The sequence below is a fragment of the Vulpes lagopus genome, chromosome 21, assembly GCF_018345385.1.
Source record: "Vulpes lagopus strain Blue_001 chromosome 21, ASM1834538v1, whole genome shotgun sequence".
NCBI classification, from domain to species: Eukaryota; Metazoa; Chordata; class Mammalia; order Carnivora; family Canidae; genus Vulpes; species Vulpes lagopus.
In genome coordinates this window covers 9,143,925-9,166,422 of record NC_054844.1, presented here as the reverse complement: position 1 = coordinate 9,166,422, position 22,498 = coordinate 9,143,925, and the positions used below count along the sequence as shown (strand labels likewise).

The 22,498-nt window shown below is 42.1% G+C and overlaps 1 protein-coding gene across 1 annotated transcript in view; it reads right to left on the bottom strand.

Moving 5' to 3' along the window:
* The window catches only part of A2ML1 (alpha-2-macroglobulin like 1), a 49,365-nt gene that overhangs the window by 10,852 nt on the left and 16,015 nt on the right, over positions 1–22,498 (bottom strand). The window contains exons 5-26 of the mRNA XM_041736401.1: positions 22,103–22,123; positions 20,985–21,144; positions 20,632–20,716; positions 19,808–19,934; positions 18,570–18,684; positions 18,137–18,246; positions 16,394–16,561; positions 14,300–14,527; positions 12,105–12,165; positions 11,710–11,855; positions 10,637–10,786; positions 9,906–10,064; positions 8,548–8,641; positions 7,757–7,877; positions 6,496–6,724; positions 6,239–6,365; positions 4,536–4,657; positions 3,706–3,757; positions 3,261–3,344; positions 1,469–1,645; positions 1,223–1,304; positions 523–679 (exon numbers count right to left, since the gene is read on the bottom strand). Of these exons, the coding sequence (XP_041592335.1) occupies positions 523–679; positions 1,223–1,304; positions 1,469–1,645; positions 3,261–3,344; positions 3,706–3,757; positions 4,536–4,657; positions 6,239–6,365; positions 6,496–6,724; positions 7,757–7,877; positions 8,548–8,641; positions 9,906–10,064; positions 10,637–10,786; positions 11,710–11,855; positions 12,105–12,165; positions 14,300–14,527; positions 16,394–16,561; positions 18,137–18,246; positions 18,570–18,684; positions 19,808–19,934; positions 20,632–20,716; positions 20,985–21,144; positions 22,103–22,123 (2,775 nt within the window). The remainder of the gene's footprint in view (positions 1–522; positions 680–1,222; positions 1,305–1,468; positions 1,646–3,260; positions 3,345–3,705; positions 3,758–4,535; positions 4,658–6,238; positions 6,366–6,495; positions 6,725–7,756; positions 7,878–8,547; positions 8,642–9,905; positions 10,065–10,636; positions 10,787–11,709; positions 11,856–12,104; positions 12,166–14,299; positions 14,528–16,393; positions 16,562–18,136; positions 18,247–18,569; positions 18,685–19,807; positions 19,935–20,631; positions 20,717–20,984; positions 21,145–22,102; positions 22,124–22,498) is intronic.

Sequence of the window (22,498 nt, the reverse complement as noted above, 5' to 3'; positions counted from 1 at the left end):
AGACATTAAGTAATATCAAATAAACGAAGTGCTTAGAGCAGTGCCCGGCGCAGAGTAAACCTCTTAACAAAAAACACTAGGCTGTCTATCAGTCCTCACCAAAATGGTCTTGCTCCAGATTTAGGGAGATAGTATACAACTCAGTGAATGTCTCGTCCAGGGGTTCTCATACTTTCACAAATGTCAGAACCACCTCAAGGGCTTGTTAAAAATACAAATTGCTGGCCCACATCCCCAGAGTTTCTCAGAGTAGGTCCAGGGTAGGACTAGAATTTGCATTTCAAACTCGTTCTCAGGAGCTGCTGATGTGAGAGCCATGCGTCAGTACATTTTCTAATTCTACAGATATGGAAGCTGAGGCTCAGATTGGTTAAGCATTTTGAGCAAGGTCACTTAGAGCTAGGACTCAGACCTTAAAGAACACTGACTCCCAGGCTTATGCTCTTTTGATTCTGCTTAGTCAGAGGTGCAAATTCCTCCCAGACCTGACAGTGGGCTGAAGACCCTAGGGCAGATTTGCACCTTCATAGCTGTGTGAATGAGGTTTCCCACATTAGCATAGCAACCGTTGGGGAGCTGGTTTCCGGCCATCCACTTGAGAGCATCCTGGATATTCTTGTCATCAATGAAGATAAATTCTTGAGCTTGGCCAAAGCATTTGGTGACAAACGCTGTCAGCCTATATGGGTAAAGACAGAAGTGTGGCATGAAGGGGGATTCCCCAACAAGGGTACAATAGTTTGATATTTTATTTTGGTATATGGTTCCAGAAGAGGATTAAGAAAACATAATGTCATAGGAGGCTAGAAAAGGGAGATATTATTGGGCATTAATGGGGACAAGAATTGGAGAGTCACAAGGTCAGGGAGAAAGGTGAGGGGCTTGACCATACATGAGGCTGAAATAAACAATATTAAAGAGGTAGAGAAGATAGATATAAGAAGGAACGGGGTTCGCTGGAGGGGAGGGAGGTGGAGGGATGGGGTAACTGGGTGAGGACATTAAGGAGGGCGTGTGATATAATGAACACTGGGTGTTATATAAGACTGATGAATCACTGACCTCTACCTCTGAAACCAATAATACATTATATGTTAATTAATTGAATTTAAATAAAATTTAAAAAAAGAAGAAGAAATAGGGTTAAGAGGAGAGATAGAGGAATTGTTCCTTAGACCCAGGAATTATGCTCTGGAGTACACTGAGAACTGGGCAATATTACCATGTGTTTCCATCTCCATCCTGCTCCCCAAAGGCACTGTATGAGCCGTTGCTGTGTTTGTACATTAGCTCCTTCTGGTACCCTGGGAAGCCAGATATGATGTTAGATCACAGGGACAACTTCAAAAAATATGCCTTTCAAGGTTTTCAAGGGAGCAGAACACTTCAGGGGGAACTCCCCTGTATCTTATTAACTTATCATGGGCCCTAGAGAATTTGTCCAAGAAGAAAGATTGAACCAACTCACCTATTTTCAGGAAACCCACTGCCTGAGACTTGATTTCTTCAGTCAGCAGCCTTGCCCTCTCCAGATACTGCAAGACGTAGATTATGGGAGCAAACAAGACCATGTTCTGCTCCCCACAGCCCCTTGGCATCTGCACCAGATTGTCTAGGTTCTGTAGGGCCGTGCCCATAATGTCTCCTGAGATCCAAAAGGAGAAAGTTGATGATAGAAGGAGCCCTTGTGAGTTACGTCATTCACTTAACAAACATGTACCAGCTATCACTTAGGTGAGTACCTACACTGTGCCTAGGAGACAATAAGTCAAATACAGTCTTTACCTCAACAGATCACAATCAGAGAGGTAAACACTGACAGAACATTATAAGTAGATTCATTATAAACAATTATAATATAGCACTATAATATCGGGTTCACACAAGGTACTGGAATACACAGAGAAGTACATAGGCTACCTAGGAGAATTCGGGGTTTTTAAGAGGACGTGTCACTGGGGCTGGTAGTGACATAACAAAACCCACAATACTTAGACCCGATTGCTAAGGTCCTCCACCACATATAAATACATTATCCTCCAAATTGCCGTGTTCCCCTCAAGCACACACAATCCTGGCACCTTTTCCAGTTATAGCTACTGACCTAGCCATATATTTATTTTAGAAACCAGTAAGCCTGACATAAGTGACCCATTAATGCACTTTAGCCATTAAGTTCAATTCAAATCTAAACATGTACTAATGTCAATTATGTGGCAGGAAATGTACTAGAAATAGAAATTAAAAAGACGTGGCTGTTGTCCTCAAGGAGCCCACAATGCAGTATGAAAGACAAGCCTAGAGAGTAAGCTATATACTACAATGAGTTCTATATGACAAGTATGAATCTAATACCTTCAAAAATAGAGAAATTTTAACCTGGAAAGGATTTTGGTAGGGATAAATATAAAGAAATAATCTAACACGTCCAGGGCTCCTACTATATGCTAGATACAATATGGAAATTTTATATATTTTTTAAAGATTTATTTTTATTTATTTATGATAGACAGAGAGAGAGAGAGAGAGAAAGAGAGGCAGAGACACAGGCAGAGGGAGAAGCAGGCTCCATGCTGGGAGTCCGATGTGGGACTCGATCCCAGGACCCCAGGATCGGCCCTGGGCCAAAGGCAGGTGCGAAACCACTAAGCCACCCAGGGATTCCTGGAAACTTTATATTATATTTAATTTTTATACCAATCTTAGAGGTAGGTTATCATCACTGTCTTACAGAGGGAAAAAAAGGATCAGGACTATCCACTAATTTTTTCAAGGTCACATGGCCATTAATGGTAGAACTAAGATCCCAACTCAGATATTATTTTCAAGCTCATGCTTTTCTACTCAATCCCTCTCCTTGCCCAGAGTGAAGTGTCCCATCTGTGTAAATAGTTTTATCTTCCCTAAACTATACTCAAATAAAGTCTTCATTTTTTAAATGGCTGCTACAAACACTATGTCTCTCCTCTACTCAATTTATAGACCATGTTGGTGAACCTAAATACATATGAAGCTTCCTTGACCTTTAACTTCCTCTGTCCAGCTCCTTTCTGTTTTTAACTATCACATACATCTATCTAATCCCATGTGTACTGTTACTTATAGAGTGTATTTACCAACTATAAAATAAGCTCTCTGTCACTTCCAATCTAACATGCCTTCCTTCAGATAAGTCTACATGGCCCACACCACTTCATGCTTTGGCAGATTTCAGTCTCATTTTTTTTTTTTCTTTTGAACAAGGATCTCTGGCTATTTACCCAGAACTGTAACATAAGCCTTGGTTGAATCAGGAACAACATCCACAGGGAGCTCCAGGGAGATAGATTCTGAAGCCACTTGTCCTGCGAGAAGCAGAGAAAAGGAGAAACTATAGAAGGTAGGAGTACTGGGAGTTCAAGCCCAAACCATAGGAAAACTGTCTATAATCTAATGTTTTCTGTACCCAGTGCTTTCCATGGGATGGAGGCAATTTTTTTTTAACCTACCCATAGTGCTCTCTGCTGAAAATAAATCCCCCCAAAACACATAATTGTGTTGTACATATTTTCTTCTTCATCGTGTCTCTCAGCTAATCCGCCCTACTAGGGATAGCACTCTAGATTCTCCTATCTCTTCTAGTCTGTATATTCCTTCCTTAGCCTACAAAAATCTCTTGTTGCCTAGGGAAATTCTCAGCACCAACCCCTCTCTGTATTCACCCACCTTTTGGGCATAGCAATGAGCTGTATGTCTTCTCCACAAGGACTCCCTCAGGCTGACATGAAGAGAGACATAGGGTAAAAACAATGAAGATGAATGTCTGGGCAGGTGGCAATGAAGGAACAGGAAGCGGAAGGGAAATGGGGAGAAGCCCTCCCTGTGCCTCCAGGGCTTCTTAGAATTGGAGAGAACAGAGTTTCTCTTTGAAACTCAGGAGAACTCTATTTCAGTGCCGGGATGGGCCTATCAATAAAATTCTTTCTGAGAATGGGATAGAGCTAAGGACAAGTTTAGAAAACTTCTAAGAGGGAGGACTGACAATGGTGTTCATAATGGGATAAAAAAAGCAATTAATGATGATATTAGAGATTTTAATAAGAGAAACTGACATTTAGTGCATCTCTATAATAAAGTACCAGGTACTGTATTAGGCACTTTTTTTAAAAAAGATTTTATTTATTCATGATAGTCACAGAGAGAGAGAGAGAGAGAGAGAGGCAGAGACACAAGCAGAGGGAGAAGTAGGCTCCATGCAGGGAGCCTGACGTGGGATTCGATCCCGGGTCTCCAGGATTGCACCCTGGGCCAAAGGCAGGTGCTAAACCGCTGCACCACCCAGGTATCCCCCCTATTAGGCACTATCATAGAGCATTGGAATGGGTTAAGCAAATAATTAAAGGCAAAAAGGCACCACAGAAGAAGGAAGGTGAGCTACCTGATTGAAGTGGGAATGAGACACCTGTGAGGGACTCACAGTATAGCTAGACACACACACAACATCCCTGGGGTGACTGCTATCTCCACCTCCGAAGCTGGGCCTGCAGAAAACTCACCTTGACCAGAACTGGTTTGATAAGTGTGTCACTCTGGCCCTTTGCTGGAATGAACCCCTTTTCCCCCTCACAGAGTTCACTGCTGTCCAGAATCTTAGTAGTGATAGTAAAGTTCACATGACCTGGAAGAAAGAAGGAGAAAGGAAGGCATTAGCCCTATTACGAGAGGTACCAAAGAGGTCTCTTCCCCTCTAGACCAATGCTTCTTAAACTTAATGGCATGCAAAGACCTGTGGATCTTTTAGAATACAAACTGACTCAGTACATCTGGGGCAAGACCTATACTGATATTTCTTTTCCTTTTTTTTTTTTTCATTTCTAACAAGCTTCCAGGTGAAGTCCAAATGGTGGTCCAGTGAGGCAGGCAGCCTCTGAGGGCCCCCAGTGATCCTGCATCCCGATATTTACACTTTGTGTAAATTCCTCTCAGAGCATGGGCTGGACTACGTGACTCACTTTTAATGAGGCGGATAGGGCAGGAGCAAGGAGATGCCATTTCTGAGATTAGGTTATAAAAAAGAATATAGCTTTTGTCTCAGGTGCACTCTTTCTCTTGGGCCACTTGCTCTGCAGGAAGCCAGCTGTCCTGTTCTGAGGCAGTCCAGTGGAAAGATTCATGTGATGAGATACTGATGAGGCTACTGGCCCACAGCTGAGGCCAAAAATTGTGGCCTGTGAGGGACAGAGACTTTGGAAGGTGTGTGGAAATGGATCATCTCCTAGTCAAGTCTCCAGATAAGAACACAGCCCTGCTGACAGCTTGACTGGTATTTCATGACAGACCTTGAGCTAGAAGCACCCTGCTACATTCTGCACCTAGATTACTGGCCCATGGAAACTGGGTGATTATAAATGTTTGCTCTTTTAAGCCTTTAAATTATTGGGTTTTTTTTAAAGGATTTTATTTCTTTGAGAGACAATGACAGCATGAGCAGGGGGTGGCGGGAGCAGAGGGAGAGGGAGAAGCGGACTCCCCACTGAGCATGACTCTGGACCCTGAGATCATGACCTGAGCCAAAGGCAGATGCTTAACAGACTGAGCCACTCAGGCGCCCCAAGCCACTAAGTTTTAGGGTGATTTGTCAAGCCGTAGTAGATAGAATATTTATATTATAGATAGTTTTAGAAGTATAAATAATACTTCTGAAAACCAGGGTTTTAAATGAGTTACTACATGCCAAGCAGTTAGAATAGTGGTGGGCTCGTAGTAACTATTTAATTAGTAACATGACTATATATCCCTTGTCCTGGCATAAATATCAAAAGCTCCCCTTTTCCTTTCTTTTTTTAAGATTTTATTTATTTATTTGAGAGCAAGAGTAAGAGAGAGCACGAGCAAGAGGGAGAAGTTGAGGGAGAAGAAGACTCCCTGCTGAACCGGGAGCCCGATGTGGGACTCAATTCCAGGATCCTGGGATTATTACCTGAGCAGAAGGCAGATGCTCAATGGACAGAGCCATTCAGACACCCTAAAAGCTCCCCTTTCACACTCATAATAATCTTGTTTGGATAATTTTTTCATGATCTATCAAAAAACATCTGCTTATTTATTTATAGCATAGACTTAGGAGGGAAAAAAATAGAGGTAAACCAAATGAGGAAGAAAGAACAAAGCAAATGCAGGACAGGAAAAGGTAAAGTTCTCAATCACTGAGCTTTTGCTGTATGCTTTCCTTTATTCCTCTACCACTTCCTTCTCTTACCCAATTTGATAGCTGTGATATTCCAGTGATACGTTTTTGCTTCATCAGCACAGAGACAGCTGGATCCCTGAGAATCTGTCCACGATTCCACCTGGTATTTATCTGATGTAGCCAGATTAGTTTGAACCTACAGATGTTTAAGAAATAAAAGGTCTGAGTACAGAAAACAACCCACAGAGGCTTAGGAAAATGTGGGGGTGGAGACACATCTCATCTCTTTTCCAGGGACATCTGCTTCCTGTATCCCCAGGTCTTACCCTGATGCAGTCCTTTAGATAATTGAAGATGGTGGCAGTAAGGCGAAAGGATTCCCCACGAACTACTGAGTAAGGGAGAGTTAGGTCAACAAAGAATGGCTTGAAAGCAGTCAGTCCAACAGTAGGTGAAAGACCAAAGCCGCTGGACTGGGAGGTACAAAAAGTCATGGCCTTCCACTCAGTGATGGTATCAGGAACTGTAAGATGGACAGCCTCCTTCCCTGAGTCACTGTGAGGACACAAGAACCCGAGTGAGGTACATAGCAGGAGGAGAACACTGTGAATGAAGCTATAGATATTCACTGCCAAAGTCATTTTTGTTGTTGCTGATGGTGGAGGGATATAAAAAGCCAACTGAACTGAGGAACATGCAAATCTCAGAGTGTGAACCTTCAAGTAGGTGGCTAGGAATATGGAGAAAGGGGATACTTGAGTATGTGAGGGGGTGAGTGAGTAAAGGTGGGCACATGTGTGCAAACATATCTGAAAGAGGCCAGTGCCCTCTGAATCTGTGAGGTGATATCTCATTGGGGTTTTGAGTTGCATATCTCTGATGATTAGTGATATTGAGCATCTTTTCATGGGGCTGCTGGACACATGTGCCTTGGGATGAAATGGGGCTTGTCATTATGTCATTCGTTCATGGATAAGAGCAGGTAAGGGGCGCCTGGGTGGCTCAGTGGTTGGGTGACTGCCTTCTGCTCAAAGTGTGATCCTTGAGTACTGGGATCAAGGCCTGCATCGGGTCCCCTGCAGGGAGTCTGCTTCTCCTTCTGACTATGTCTCTGCCTCTCTCTGTGTCTTCCATGAATAAGTAAATAAAATCTTCAAAAAAAAAAAAGAGTCTGCCTTCAGCTTCAGTCATGATCCCAGGGTCCTGGGATAGAGCTCCACATCAGGCTCTCTGCTCAGTGGGGAGCCTGCTTCTCCCTCTCCCTCTGCCTGCTGCTCTGCCTATTTGTGCTCTTTCTCTCTCAAATAAATAAAATTGTAGAGAAAAAAAATCAGGTAAGCAGTGAGCAGGAATTGATGTCAACATGTGCCTTTATATTTGTTGGACCTGGACTCAGAATGTGCTGTCTACACTGTGTAAATGTGGAGACATGTGAGTTTGTTTTGAAGGATTGTCTATAATTCCCTAAGAATTCAGGGAAAGAAGCAATTTCCCATATCACCATTAAACTTTCTTTGCTTAAGACTTAGATTCATTAGAAATGATCTGAGTGTGAGTTCTCTGCGGTACCTTTGATGCATCACTTACCCAATAGGAAACAGATCCCAGAGCCAGGTCTCCGGGAAGTACTGGCGGACCTGAGAGTCCTCTGACTGAAGTGATGAAGAAGATGATGACTCAGAATTCACTGCACCAATATTATAATTTGCTAAGGAAAACAAAAATAAGGGAATTGGGGGGAAACAGAAGACTTCTGTTGTAAGATAACTTGAGTCCAAACTACTAGGAAGAAATTTAGAGGAAAACAGAGAACATCCAGTCAGAGACAAGAGGGAAGGACCTCTGGGAACTGACTAGTCATAAGGCCATCAGGGGGAAGTGACAGATGAGGAGATTTGGCCAGGGGATGAAGAAGTAAGGGATTCAGTCTTCAAAAGCTCTCCCCTGGGAGAGAGATCTCCCTACCTGCTTCTATGACCCACAGCCCATTGCTGTCCTGAAGCTAGAGGCTCAGTGCAGGGACAGAGTTTCTTTTCTTTTCTTTTCTTTTCTTTTCTTTTCTTTTCTTTTCTTTTCTTTTCTTTTCTTTTCTTAAATACAGATTTACTTTCTTTTTTAAAATTTTTATTTATTTATGATAGTCACAGAGAGAGAGAGAGAGAGAGAGAGGCAGAGAGAGAAGCAGGTTCCATGCACCCCCGGTGTGGGATTCGATCCCGGGTCTCCAGGATCGCGCCCTGGGCCAAAGGCAGGCGCCAAACTGCTGCACCACCCAGGGATCCCCAGGGACAGATTGTCAAGTGCCATGATTTAAACATCTCAGAGAAAAAAAAAAAAAAAACATCTCAGAGGATCCACAGGTCACACTGGTAGCTTACCTTCACCCATTGAAAAGCCGTATCTCAGAGGCTGGTGAATGCAATCTACTGGCTTCTTAATTTTGGCATTGGACAGTATTTTCAGGCCCATGCCCTGATAGGCACCAAAGAAACCAGAGTGAAGTGTTAAGGTGGTCCCTTCCCTTACCACCAGGGCAACTGCCTAGGAATTCCACTCCCCGAGGACTGAGCCAAGATATTCTTTTCCTATTAATTGTGAGACTGGTGGTTAATACCCAATACTCAGCCACCAAGGTGTGTTCACTTCTGTCAGCTAATGTGAAAGGCTTTCAATTTTTTAAATATATGCTTTGCAAAATGATCACCACAAAAAGTCTAGTTAACATCCATCACCATACATCGTTACAAAAAATTTTTTTCTTGTGATGAGCACTTTGAAGATCTATTCTTTAGCAACTTTCAAATATGCAGTGCAATGTCAACCATGATGTCACCATGCTGTACATTACATGCCCAGGACTTAGTTCTTTTATAACTGGATGTCTGAACCTTTTGACAACCTTCACTCATTTTGCCCACTCCAGGCCCCCTGCCTCTGGCAACCACCACATTATTCTGTGTATCCATGAGCTTGGTTTTGCTGTTGTTGTCATTGATTTTTATATTCCACATATAAGTGAGGTTGTATGGTATTTGTCTTTCTCTGACTTTTTTCACTTAAGCAGAATACGCTCAGGATCTATCCATGTTGTCACAAATGGCAAGATTTCATTCCTTTGTATGGCTGAATAGTATTCCACTTATTTTATTGTCAAATATGTTTAATGCTTCTTCCAAATATTAGTCACTGTGTCCTTACTATTTAATTTAGACTGAACTTTCTGAGGGCAGGCGTCAAATCAACTCAGCCAATTCAACAAAAATACATTGAGTGTTAGGAAGGATCAGTCATTAGAGAGACTACAAAGCTGAACAAGACATGGTTCCTTCAAAGACTTCCTGATCAGCTTTGGGCCATAGATCCCCAACTTCTGCTCACACATAAAGGACTCAATTTCTACTCATGTAGTATTTTTTATAATAATGTTAAGAGACCCCTGGTCTACCTTTCCTCATTTTTCCTTCTTGATTGATCCCATGGAAATCAGTTTGCTTAGGGACAGAGAGAGGCTGAACACAGCCTCTCACAGTGGCTCTCTTCCAATGCAATTGCACAAATGGGACCCTTGTTCAAGCATAAGGACCAAGGGAAGCTACTTCACACATCAGGAGTTTCTTCCAAGATTTTATCCTTCAGTGCCCACATGAGTCCCTCATTTTTTTTAGATATGGATTTTCCTTCCTCACCTCACCCCACCACCATTGTTTCTATAAGAACAATGGGTGAGAACATCTACCTGGAAAAGATGGAAAACGTCCATGCCTTCAGAGAACCAAGGCCTCCACATAGCTGAGAGGGGCTGAGGAGCATACCAGGGGCCAGACACTGGACACTCATCATATTCAGCCACCTGATAGGGGTAGTGGCCATACCAGAATGAGAACATCCTATAGACCTGAAATACGAGAGGAAAAGGAAATAAACTACTGACAAAGTGAAATCAGTTGAAAAATTTCTCTGAGTCTTGTGCCATAGTTCACCGCTCTTGTATTATTTCTCTTCATTACTCCAGAATTCTTCCTGTATTTGTTCCACCATAATCCTTTCCTTACTTTTTTTTTTTAAGTAGGCTCCACACCCAGCATGGAGTCCAAGGTGGAACTTGAACTCAAGACCCAAGACCAAGACCTGAGCTGACATCAAGAGTTGAACACTTAACCAACTAAGCCTCCCAGGCACCCTACCCCTTCCCTATCTTTTAAATTTTCATCTCTCTCTTACTTTTTTCAATAATATTTCACCTTTATCCCCTATCACACCTTTTCTACCTCTATGTCCACATGAACCATGCCTTTCTCACTATTGTTTTACCTTCACTTCCACACCAGCTTTCCTACCACCTTATAGTGGTACACTATTTCCCTCAGATTTTCTTTCCCACTCCCTGAAATCCATCTTCTATTCTAATTCAATCAAACTGTCTTCTCTGCCAAATCCCTCTTCCCCATCCATTAGCAGACTGCTCACAGAGTTGTTGCTTAGCTCTCTCTCCGGCCTAAGCAGTGAGACACTCTCATCCACAGCCCGGACTGCACACAGCGATCCAGGAGCTGCCTGTAGCTGTAGTTCCACATCTGCTCCTGGAAGCTGCTGCGAAGGTGAGAAGCCAAGGGAAACCTGAAGAAAGGAAAATTATAACTTGTGGATGAGGTCAGCCTGGAGAGGAAGAGAAACAATGTAATCTGGATCATCAGCCAATATGCCCCAACTCCGGTGTTCAAGACCATTCACTCACTTTTATACTGATTTTTTTTTTTTTTTTTTTGTAAAGTCTAGCCCTTTTGGAACACACATCTTGTGGTACAATTGGAAAAAGTAAGCAGCATAGCACAGAATAATATAGAAAGTTTAAGAGACAAAAACTAGAAAGAAAGAATAGCCAGGGATCCCTGGGTGGCACAGTGGTTTGGTGCCTGCCTTTGGCCCAGGGCGTGATCCTGGAGACCCGGGATCGAATCCCACGTCGGGCTCCCGGTGCATGGAGCCGGCTTCTCCCTCTGCCTGTGTCTCTGTCTCTGTCTCTCTCTCTCTCTCTCTCTGTGTGACTATCATAAATAACTAAAAAAAAAAAAAAAAAGAAAGAATAGCCAAATAGAATATACAATTTCCCATCAGGGACTTCTTTTTTTTCTTTTAAATATTTTATTTATTCGTAAGAGACACAGAGAGAGAGGCAGAGACACAGGCAGAGGGAGAAGCAGGCTCCATGAGGGGAGCCTGATGTAGGTAGGACTCCACCCTGGGACCCTGGGATCATGCCCTGAGCCAAAGGCAGATGCCCAACCTCTGAGCCACCCAGATGCCTCTCCCAGCAGGAGTTCTTCCCCCCTCCCCCCCCTCGCAGGACTTCTTAAAAAGAAGCAGGAGATAGATTTCAGCAAAACATACTGAAAATATAAATACAATAATGACATTAAAAAAATAATGACATTAACTTCAATATGATCTTATTTCCCTGCATCTGCCTGATTTCCAACCCCAGCATACATGAGATCTCTATGCCCAGACCTTTTCTTCAGCTTCCTCAACTGCCATTTTACCTGATTGTCAAAACACATCTCTACTGAGAACTGAATTTTGTCAGCTATAATGCCTCCACTGGGAAAAATGGCATAGACCACTAGGGAAGGATCAGGGGCTAGTCTGGAATTGAAGGTCAGTGAGAGAGAGAAGGAGCCTTTCATTCCTGAAAAAGAAAAGAGAATACACAGAGATGAGAATGCACACTCGTCGACCAATAATCTCCAACCACATGCCTGCTCTTCTCATTGGGCAGCTATAGGCCTTGTAGTACAAGTTACTTCCCATTTTCCTGTCCTCCTGTGGTTATCACTAGTGTCCTGTTCTTGTTGCTTCTTCTTTTGCTTCTAGTATAACAATATTTCCTGGAAGTTCAAAATATCCTTGGTCTTTCAACAGAAACATGAACACTCACCTTCCTTCTCAGAGTTCAGGTGTTTCTGCCCCTCCATCTCCAAGTGCCCTTTCCCTATTAACTAAAAAAAGAAGGGGGAAAAATTCAACAGTACAGAAATGATAGGAGTTTAGACTTGACCCTACTCTGGAGTATCCCTGCCCTCTGTAAGGAGAGGTTCCTTTCATAGCTCCAGTGCCTGGGCCAATACTTCAGGCAGTGTCCATCAGTTTGTCAAATGTCAGATGGTGCCAACAGTCCTGATGACTCTTCCTCCTGGGGGTCTGCCTGAGAACCACAGGGGTAGATGGGAGGAGACAAAGGTCTTAGTACCTTGAGCCCAAATAGAAGAGAAACCACTCTTCACAACAGATTGCTATCCATCAATTCTTGAAGGTCTTCAGGTTTTATTCTTTTGTAATTTTAATAACATTAAGTTACCTAAAATCCATCTTCATTACCTTTTTTCTGATGATCACTTAATTAAAAATTCAACGGAAATGAGTATCCTTTAAACTACCTTGAGCTCTCTGACATTTGAGTCTCTGGAAGAGAAATCCTCTGACTTTCCTTTTCCTTCCTGTTCACTCCCTTGAAACCAAATTCAGTGAAACTTTCTAAGCAGGGCTGTCACCTCAGACTGCTGTCAACAGCTTTATAGCCAGCTCCTCAGACTCCCAGCTGACACTCAGCCCTTCTATACTAATCAGCCTGGCTACTTCTCCTGGGCCTCACCACATCCCTGTCCTAGAAGGTAGTACGTGTTCTATCACCCTGACTCCTCATTCTGTTGTGTCAGGCTGATTGTTTCAGCTTGATGAAGACACTGAAATGAGTCAATGGGGAGAAAAATCCTTCAGAAACTTTGAGAGGATGATAAGAGAAGAGAGATTCTGTGTCATCAAACCCAGTATTTACACAAATCTAATTCCTTACTATCACCAAGGTGACCAATAAAGCTGCTTATCTTTACACATTTCCCTCAAGCTACAAGTTATAGCTTTCCACAACAAAGCTGCTATTCATATTAATTTTAACTTTTATCATCTATTTTAAAATATTGACCAATGAAACACCATGAAATTTATTCTGAGTCCCATACCTTCCTCCCTCTCTCCCTCCCTCACCTACCCAGCTCCCAATCAACCCTGGCCAGCAATGTTTTGTCCTTAATTCCTCATTTTATCTTCCCACACAATTTTCCTGTTTAAAATTTCTTTTTTCTCATCTCCCCCCATCCTTTGCACTTACACTGTGCAATATGCTAACCACTAACCACAAGTGACTGCTGGAGCCTTTGATATGTGGCTACTATAAAATACATACTTTGAGTTTCAAAGACTTGAAACTCAGCTGAAACAAAAAATGTGAAATATCTATTAATAATTTTGATGTGGATTTCATGATCATATGTTAGGTATATATGATCATTGGTTAAATAAAATACTTAAAATTTTTTTTTAGTTTACTTACTTAAGGAATCTCCATACCCAATATAGGGCTTGAACTCATGACCCCAAGATCAAAAGCCACACATTCCCCCAACTGAGCCAGCCAGGTGCCCCTAAAATATATTTTTAAAATTAGTTTTACATAGGGGTGCCTGGCTGGCTCAGTCAATTAAGTGGCAGACTCTTTTTTTTTTTTTTTTTTAAGTGGCAGACTCTTGATTTGGCTCAGATCATGATCTTGGGGTCCTGGGATGGAGCTCCAGGTCAGTCTCCATGCTCAGTGGAGAATCTGCTTGGGATTCTCTCTCTCCCTCTTCCGCTGCCCCTCCCCCTACTTGTGCATATGTCTTCTCACTCTCTCTCATAAATCAATAAATCTTTTAAATTTTTTTTTTAAATTTATTTATGATAGTCACACACAGAGAGAGAGAGAAGCAGAGACACAGGCAGAGGGAGAAGCAGGCTCCATGCACCGGGAGCCCGATGTGGGATTCGATCCCGGGTCTCCAGGATCGCGCCCTGGGCCAAAGGCAGGCGCTAAACCGCTGCGCCACCCAGGGATCCCAATAAATCTTTTTAAATAAATAGATTAAATTAGTTTTACCTATTCTTTTAATTTTTTAAATATGGCTTCTAAGCATTTTGAAATTACCTATGTGACTTGCATTACATCTCTAGACAGTCTATTCACCCTCTCCAGCTCACTCTCCTCATTTCCTTTCCTTCCCCAGTGCACTTTCACCAGCCCTCATTTCCCTGTCTCACATAGTAGGAGAAGATGATTTCCTGGTCAGGGTTTGCATCAGCTGGATCAATGTTATAGTCCACCAGCACTTCCTGGGGCTGGCCACATGCCAAGAGTCCACTTAGCGGGTGGATGCCAAGGAAGCTCTGAGTTGTGTTGTAGAAGGCCTGCAGGTGCAGATAATCATTTTGGTAGTAATGAGGCCTCTCTCCTGGATTATATACCAAATCTTCCATTTGGAATCTGGCCTAAGAAAAGAGAGATAGAAAAAGGCTTTTAACATATACCCCAACCATATTAAGCCCATGGACTTGTTATGGTTTTTAAACAGATCTCTCTCAATCAAATCTTCATTGCCTAAGAATGGCATGTAGATATTTTACAATAGGTCCAACCAAGGATGGTTGAGAAACTCCTCACGGCAGAATTTTGGTATATAGTGGAGTGACATAAGGGCTGAATTATAGCTATGAAGTAAGGGGCAATTATGGATGATAAACCTTCATGGACTGATGCAGAGGATATAGATAAGCATGACTAAGATTACATAGAAATTAAAGAATACATCCTATGGATAATAAAACTAGGCATAAAGGACAACAAGATTATTATAACTTAGAGGTAGTTATTTCTAAGTAGAGTGAGAACCTCGTGTAAAGAACTAAATTAGCCACAACACAAATTGTATGTGTTTGCTTAAGTAGTATGGCTGAATGATGGCATTAACAGCACAATTCCTCCCTCCTTGGATTAATGTCCTTTATCATATAATCTTACAATGAATGCCCTGTTAGCCTAACTGCAAGCCCACCACGTGACTTGCTGGGAATGGGATGTGAGCATAAGCAAGCTAAGTAGAGGCCTAGAAAAATCCTTGGGGAGTATACACTTTTACTCTTGCATCTCACTGTTGCCATAAGAATATACTCAGGACAGGGATGCCTGGGTAGCTCAGTGGTTGAGCATCTGCCTTCAGCTCAGGGCATGATCCCTGGTCCTGGGATCGAGTCCTACATCAGGTTCCCTGCAGAAAGCCTGCTTCTCCCTCTGCCAATGTCTGCCTCTCTCTCTCTCTCTCTCTGTTCTCATGAATAAATATATAAATAAAATCTTTAAAATACATACATACATATATATATATATATATATATACCCAGGACAGCTTGCCAGAGCATGGGAGACTGGCCTTCAGTCAGTTGATCCGCACACATGTAAGAAAGCCCACCAAGATAAGCAGAGTGGCCTGACTACCCCAGATGCACGAGCAATAAATGCTTGTTGTATCATACTAAAGTTTTGTAGTTGTTTGTTGAGCAGCATTGTGTCACAGTCGATAACCGATGTTAGTAGCCTTCCCTATAAGTTGTCCAAAACCTAGAGTTTTCTTCTCTGTCATTTTTTTAAAGATTTATTTATTTACTGATGAGAGACACACAGAAAGAGAGTCAGAGGCATAGGCAGAGGGAGAAGCAGGCTCCTCACAGGGAGCCCGATGTGGGACTTGACCCAGGATCATGCCCTCAGCCAAAGGCAGATGCTCAACTGCTGAGCCACCCAGGCATCCCTTTTTTGCCATAGTTATGAGTAATAGACTGGGGCAGGTGGGAGGAGGAAGATAGAAGGAGGAAAATGACTTTGAATTATTTTTCCCTCCTTACTCTGATTTTAAATATAGGATCAAATAGATGGGGATATGTTGTAAGATGAGTTAGTAGAAATAACAATTTTTATCTGAAGGGTCATTTATTAGATTGACATTAAAAAAAAAAAACAAAACCTGGGGCACCCCGGTGGCTCAGTCGTTGTGCACACTGACTTGGTTTTGGCTCAGGTCAGGATCTTGAGGTACTGGGATTGTGCCTGGTGTTGGGCTCTGTGCTCCATCCTCAGCGGGTAATCTGCTTGAGACTCTCCCTCTCCCTCTGCCCTTCCCCATCTCATAAATAAATAAATAAATAAATAAATAAATAAATAAATAAAATTAACACATAAATAAATAAATCCTTTTGTCAACTGGGAAGCAGGACTGGTAAGTGATGGAGATGAAATTACAAAAGAGGGGGGAGGGGAGAGAAACAGGAAACGTCTGAAGTTTTCCCTAAGGAAAGCCTTACCTCCAGAGAAATATCTCCCCCTTTCCAATTTACTGTATCCAGCTTGAAGGGAGCAAGGCCATCATTGTCAGTTGTTAGGGTCTGGTTGATGGTTCCATTTATGCCATTAATCACCAAAAATACTGGATGATTCTTGAGAAGGGAGCCATCATGGCCCCTAACTCTTACCTGGGCATAAAGATTATCAGGGCATTAGAGAGTTAGGTTTGAAGTAGGTGCAAGTATAAAGTAAAGTGAGGTGATAAAAGAAACTCAAAAAATACATTTCAGGAAAGAGCCCAGAAACAGGTAAATGTGATTCAAGCATTGGAAACTAACATCTATGAAGAAGGGAGAACAAATAGAAATAGCTCAGCCTGGATATTTGCCATGTAGCTAATGAAACTCTAGGACCCTTGATTTACACAGGGCCCTTCCAAGGCTCTCTGTACATTATTTTGCTTTAATTTTTTAAAAGAGAGTCCCCTTTTACTCCCAAATTGTATAATCCGTAGGCCCTAAGAAAATGTGGATCAGTCTTGGTCTAGAGAAAAAATGACTAAGGATGGATCTAAATGTATCTAAAAATATACAAGGTTATTCTGTGGAGCAGTTATTTGGAAGTTAAAAAATATAAGCTGAAGAGAGGGATAGATTTTTTAAGTATCAGAAAGAAGACAGGAGAGGCACCTGGCTGGTTCAGTCAGTAGAGCATGCACCTTTTTATCTGGGGGTCATGAGTTCAAGCCCTACATTGGGCATAGAGATTACTTAAATAAATATTTTTTTAAAAAGAAAGAAAGAAGACACTAACAAAATTTTAAGTCTCTGAAAAAACAGTTTAAGGAGCTGTAAATGGTGGGTGCCTAGGTGGCTCAGTCAATTAAGCGTCTATTTTTGACTCAGGTCATGATCTTGGAGCCCTGGGATCAAGCCCCACGTGGGGTTTCCTGTTAAGCAGGGAGTCTGCTTTGCCCTTTCCCTCTACCCTTCCTCCATCCCCACTCATTTTCTTTCTTTCTCTCTCTCTCTCTCTCTGTCTCAAATAAATAAATAATTTTTTTTAAATGGAGCTATAAATGGCTCTCTGTTGAGGAAAATTTAACATTAATCTTGTTTAGATGAGGAGCCACACTAGATGATTTCTTTAGATACCCTCCTTGCAGGTCTAAAATTCAGATTGATTGGTTGATTGATTTTTAAGATTTTATTTATTCCTGAGACACACAGAGAGAGGCAGAGACATAGGCAGAGGGAGAAGTGGACTCCTCACAGAAGCCTGATGTGAGACTCAAACCTGGGACTCCGGAATCATACCCTGATGCAAAGGCAGACACTCAACCACTGAGGCACCCAGGAGTCCCAAATTCAAAAACTTAAACATTAGAATATGAGCCCCTGGCATTGGGAAAGGCAATAACGTCACATTAATATTCAAAACACATCTCGCGAGATTAAGGGCAGCACAGCCTAAGGAATTTAGAGTATATACTCTATATGCAAGCTGCCTGGGTTTGATCTTAGTTGCCACTAACCAGCTATATAACTTCTGGAAAATCACTTAACTTCTCTGTGCCTCAGTCTCTTCATCTGTAAAATGAGGCTAATAGTAGTGTCTACCTCATTGGATTCTAATAAAGATTAGATAAGTAAATGTGTAAAGTACTAAAAACAATGCTAAATTAGACATTATTATATGTCTACAGGAAGAAGACAACGGTGGATGGTAAAGCATTTTTTTGTGTAGACCAAATTTTAACATACCTTCCCACTGAAGGGAAAATTGGGGTAATAAAAATTTTTGGTGTCTTCAAAGGTTATTGATCCCATTTGTGAAGAAATGTAGATATCCTGAGTAGTATTGGCCTCTACTCCTGCAGAGGGAAACCAGACATAGACAACTTAAATACCTCATACCCTCATCTTCATGTTTAACATAAAAATCCCTGAAAGGATGGTGCTACTGGAAATATAAAGCTGAACATATGTCTGGCCAAAGATCCAAACTCCTCCTCCTCAAACTTTTGGGGAAATAGGTAATGGATGACAGATTGGAATCTAGCATTTTCCTTTGACTATGAACTAGGAACAGTCATTTCCAAACACTAATGAGGGTAAGTCTTAAATCCTCTGAGTAAGTCTGGAATAGCCCTTCTCCTTTCTCTTTTCTTAATGAACCAAGGAATATCCCACTTACCTGTTCCTTCTTCCACCACAATAGCCACAATATTGATGCTGTGGCTGTACATATACCCAGTGAGGTTGAAGGTAGACATGTCCACAGAAGCTGAGAAGCATCCTGCTTTGTCAGTCTAGAGACGCAATCAGGGAGAGAGAAAGAGGATGAATAACCTACTTTTACTCCATTTCATAATGTACCATAGAAATTCTCCCCCCCCCCAAGATTTTTTTAATTTATTCATGAGAGACATTGAGAGAGAGGCAAAGACATGGGCAGACAGAGAAGTGAGCTCCCTGCAGGGAGCCCGAAGTTGGATTCGATCCCAGGACCCCGGGATCATGACCTGGGTTGAAGGCAGACGCTCAACCACTGACCACCCAGGCATCCCTAAGAAAGAAATTCTTATCTCCATGCTCTAGTCTCCCCACCTTTAAAACAGAAAAACTCAACTATAACGTAGTCTACAACTGCATGTATACAATCATGAATAACTTTGAAGGTCCAAGATATGAAAGGGGGCAAAGAACCAACTGCAGGGAAGGAAAATCGTACCTTCCAAGGATTTAGGTTAATTTCTTGAGTCTGTGATAGAATTCTAAAAAAATTCATCTGTTTAGAATAAAGAAGACTGCTCTGTTCTTTGGAACTAGGGCAATAAGGGGCACCTGGTTGACTCAGTGGTTGAGCGTCTGCTTTTGGCTCAGGTCATGACCTCAGGATCCTGGGACTAAGTTCCACATCGGGCTCCCTGCAGGGAGCCTGCTTCTCCCTCTGCCTATGTCTCTGCCTCTCTGTGTCTCTCATGAATGAATAAATAAAATCTTTAAAAAGAAAAAAAAAGAAAAAGGAACTAGGGCAATAATTGCATGAAATGATTTCTACTTTGGGTTTTTTACCACCCTTTTTTTTTTTTTTTACCATTTTTTAATTCCTTTTTCTTTTTAAAATTTTTATTTAAATTCCAGTTAGTTAACATATTAGGTTCACTAGTAGAATTTTGTGATTCATCACTTATATATAACATCCAGTGCTTATCACGAGTGCCCTCCTTAATGCCCACCACCCAGTTACTCCATTCCCCCACTCCTCTTCCAGCAACCCTCAGTTTGTTCTCTAGAGTTAAAAGCCTCTCTTTTTACCCCCATGTTCATCTGTTTCATTTCTTAAATTCCTTTCTTGATTTTTTTATACAGGTGCTTAGTTACCCATTAGGACATATGAATAAGGTTCTTTTCCACATCCCATTTACTCACCTGTCCAGAAAGGTTTGTGCATCTGTCAGGTAGCTGTTGCTGTTCTGGCTCTGGAAAATGGTACCTATATGGCTTTTGACACACTGATACCTGTGCTGTCCCTAGCATGGGCTTTCCGTAGGTGTACCTAACCCAGAAAAGCATGAGAAGTCAGAGTTGGGAGATTCCACTTAAGATCCAACCCTCCTTTTCCTAAACACCACTTTCCCTTCTTTTCTATACCCTAACTTCTGAAAGAAATGACAGTCCTTCACTAGTCTTGCTCACGTCCCTGCCTCACTCAAAGCCTTACAATATTGCCACTACACAATAAGTACCATCTGAAGGACAGAGATAGTGTCTTTCTTTCTCCTTACTCCTATTTCTCCATGGGATTCAATATTGTGTTCTGCATAAGGTAGACACTAAGTCAATAATGCTGACTGAGCGAGCAGGGGAAGTAAGAGCAGACAGGGGGTGCCTGGGTGGCTCAGTCAGTTAGGCATCTGCCTTTGGCTCAAGTCAAGATCCCAGGGTCCTGGGATGGAGCCCTGTGTCCAGCTTCCTGCTCCATGGGGAGCCTGCTTCTCCCTCTCCCTCTGCCACTCCCCCTGCTTGTGTTTGCTCTCTGTCAAATAAATAAAATCTTAAAAAAAAAAAAAAGTAAGTAAGTAAGGGCAGAAACACAATTAGAAAATGTATTCTTGGAGAAGTCATGATTCTGGACCACATAAAATATCTCAAGTCTTAACCACTGCACCCATAATCTCTTTCCTCAAAACATTGCCTTGTCACTCTTCTCAATAGAGCTTTAATTTCCACCAGAGCCAGAGCTTTACTCTTACCTACAACAAATCTTGACTAAGAAGGATTCTTCCACTGTTGATAACTGCTTGGGCTCCACCACATCCACTTTAAACTTAGGCAACACTAGAGAGGGTGGAAACCGAAATGGGAAAGAAATAGGAAGAGGATTTGACCATATAGGGACTGGGCAGAGGGATATAAAAACAGTCAAAATTAAATTAATTAAATTAAGGGGGTATTATTAAGGTAAAATGCTCCTAAAGTTATTAGCTGGTTTAGCATGGATTCAATAGGAATTAAAAAATCCCTCCCATAGTAGATTTATTTTACCTCTGCTAATTTGGGGACAAGATTATGTCCCACCTTTTGACCTGTTAATTCTCCCACCTACCATATTCTTCCACACTGAAGGTGCCAAAGGCCATGTCCCCAGCCACTGCTACCATATAGGTTCCCAGCATTGCCTCTGGTGCCAGTTGGAAGGATAGGTCTGCAATGCCTTGCTGAGGTACCACTTCCAGCCACTGTGCAATCCTGTTGCTATTTGGATCCTGTGGTCATTAGAAAGAAACTCATGATGTACCTGCCTGTTTCTCACTCTGCACTGCAAAAAGCAGGTAAAGATGCAAAGCACAGGTAAAGAATCCCACTCCGTGTTCATGCCCCCCATGGTTTGAGCCCAGGAAGGGCTCTCTGTTGCATTTATAATTTATTACTAAATGAGGGCAGCCCCGGTGGCTCAGCCATTTAGTGCCGCCTTCAGCCCAGGGTATGATCCTGGAAATCCAGGATCAAGTCCCACGTCAGGCTCCCTGCAGGGAGCCTGCTTCTCCCTCTGCCTGTGTCTCTGCCTCTCTCTCTCTCTCTCTCTCTCTGTGTGTGTGCCTCTCATGAATAAATAAATAAAATCTTAAAAAAAAAATCTATTACTAAAGGAAATAAATTTTCCTATAGTTCCGATCCCATTTGGGACAAAAAGCATCCTTGTGGATTCAAATAATCAGACGGAGTCCTCAAAGGTGTTATTGTCAATTTCAGAAAGTGAGCTTTAGGATGTCCTTTACAAAGAGTATTTGTTCTTCCTACCTATTTAGGGGCAATGCTGAGGGAGTTTATTGTATCTAAGATACTTGAAAGATGGTTTAATAGAACAGGGGAGAGGTTGCTGTGGCCTATTCACCCTTCTAGTCCCTCTCCTTCTTGGCACTTCCTACAGGTATTCCTGCCCTATTCAACTGTTGAGTGTCTATGACAATAGCTCTTAGAATAAGAGGAGTACTGAACCAAGCCTGGTATTCTTATCTCAGCAGTTCAGGACTGAGAGGGTGGGGGGGACACAGGCAAGAAAACAGGCATGGCTTTGGGTACAACTCTGGGTGCTTCGTACTGGGGCAGAGTCTTGGGCTCTGGGCCAAGATCTCAGAGCTGTTTCTGGCTTCAAGGTTTAGCACCAAATTCATTTCCCCTTTTCCACAACTGACAGGAAAAAAAAAGGAAACTTCTACTTACCTGCAGTTCCACCATGGAGTACTGAAAAGGAAAATCAGATAACGTGAGTTAAAGCTGGGGCAGTGTTAAGAATAAGCTGAAAGCAAAAAGTTCACAAGGGACTCTTTCTTTCTCTGTTATTCACTTCTTTCTTCCTAAATGACTCTTTTGTGCCCTCATACAGGTAACATTGGAACAAACATTTATTAGCTAAGGGAGGAGGGGGAAGAGATTTCCTCAAAGGGATTGCCAGTCTCCAGAAAATATGAAGAAATGAGGCTTCCGACCCTTCAGCATCTTTTAGGGCTCTAGGACCGAGCTCTACCACAACATGCCTTAAAAGAAAGTATTAACATCTGGAGGCTCCCCGACGTTTAACCCTCTTCTTAAAAAAAAATAAAAAATAAAAAATAAAAA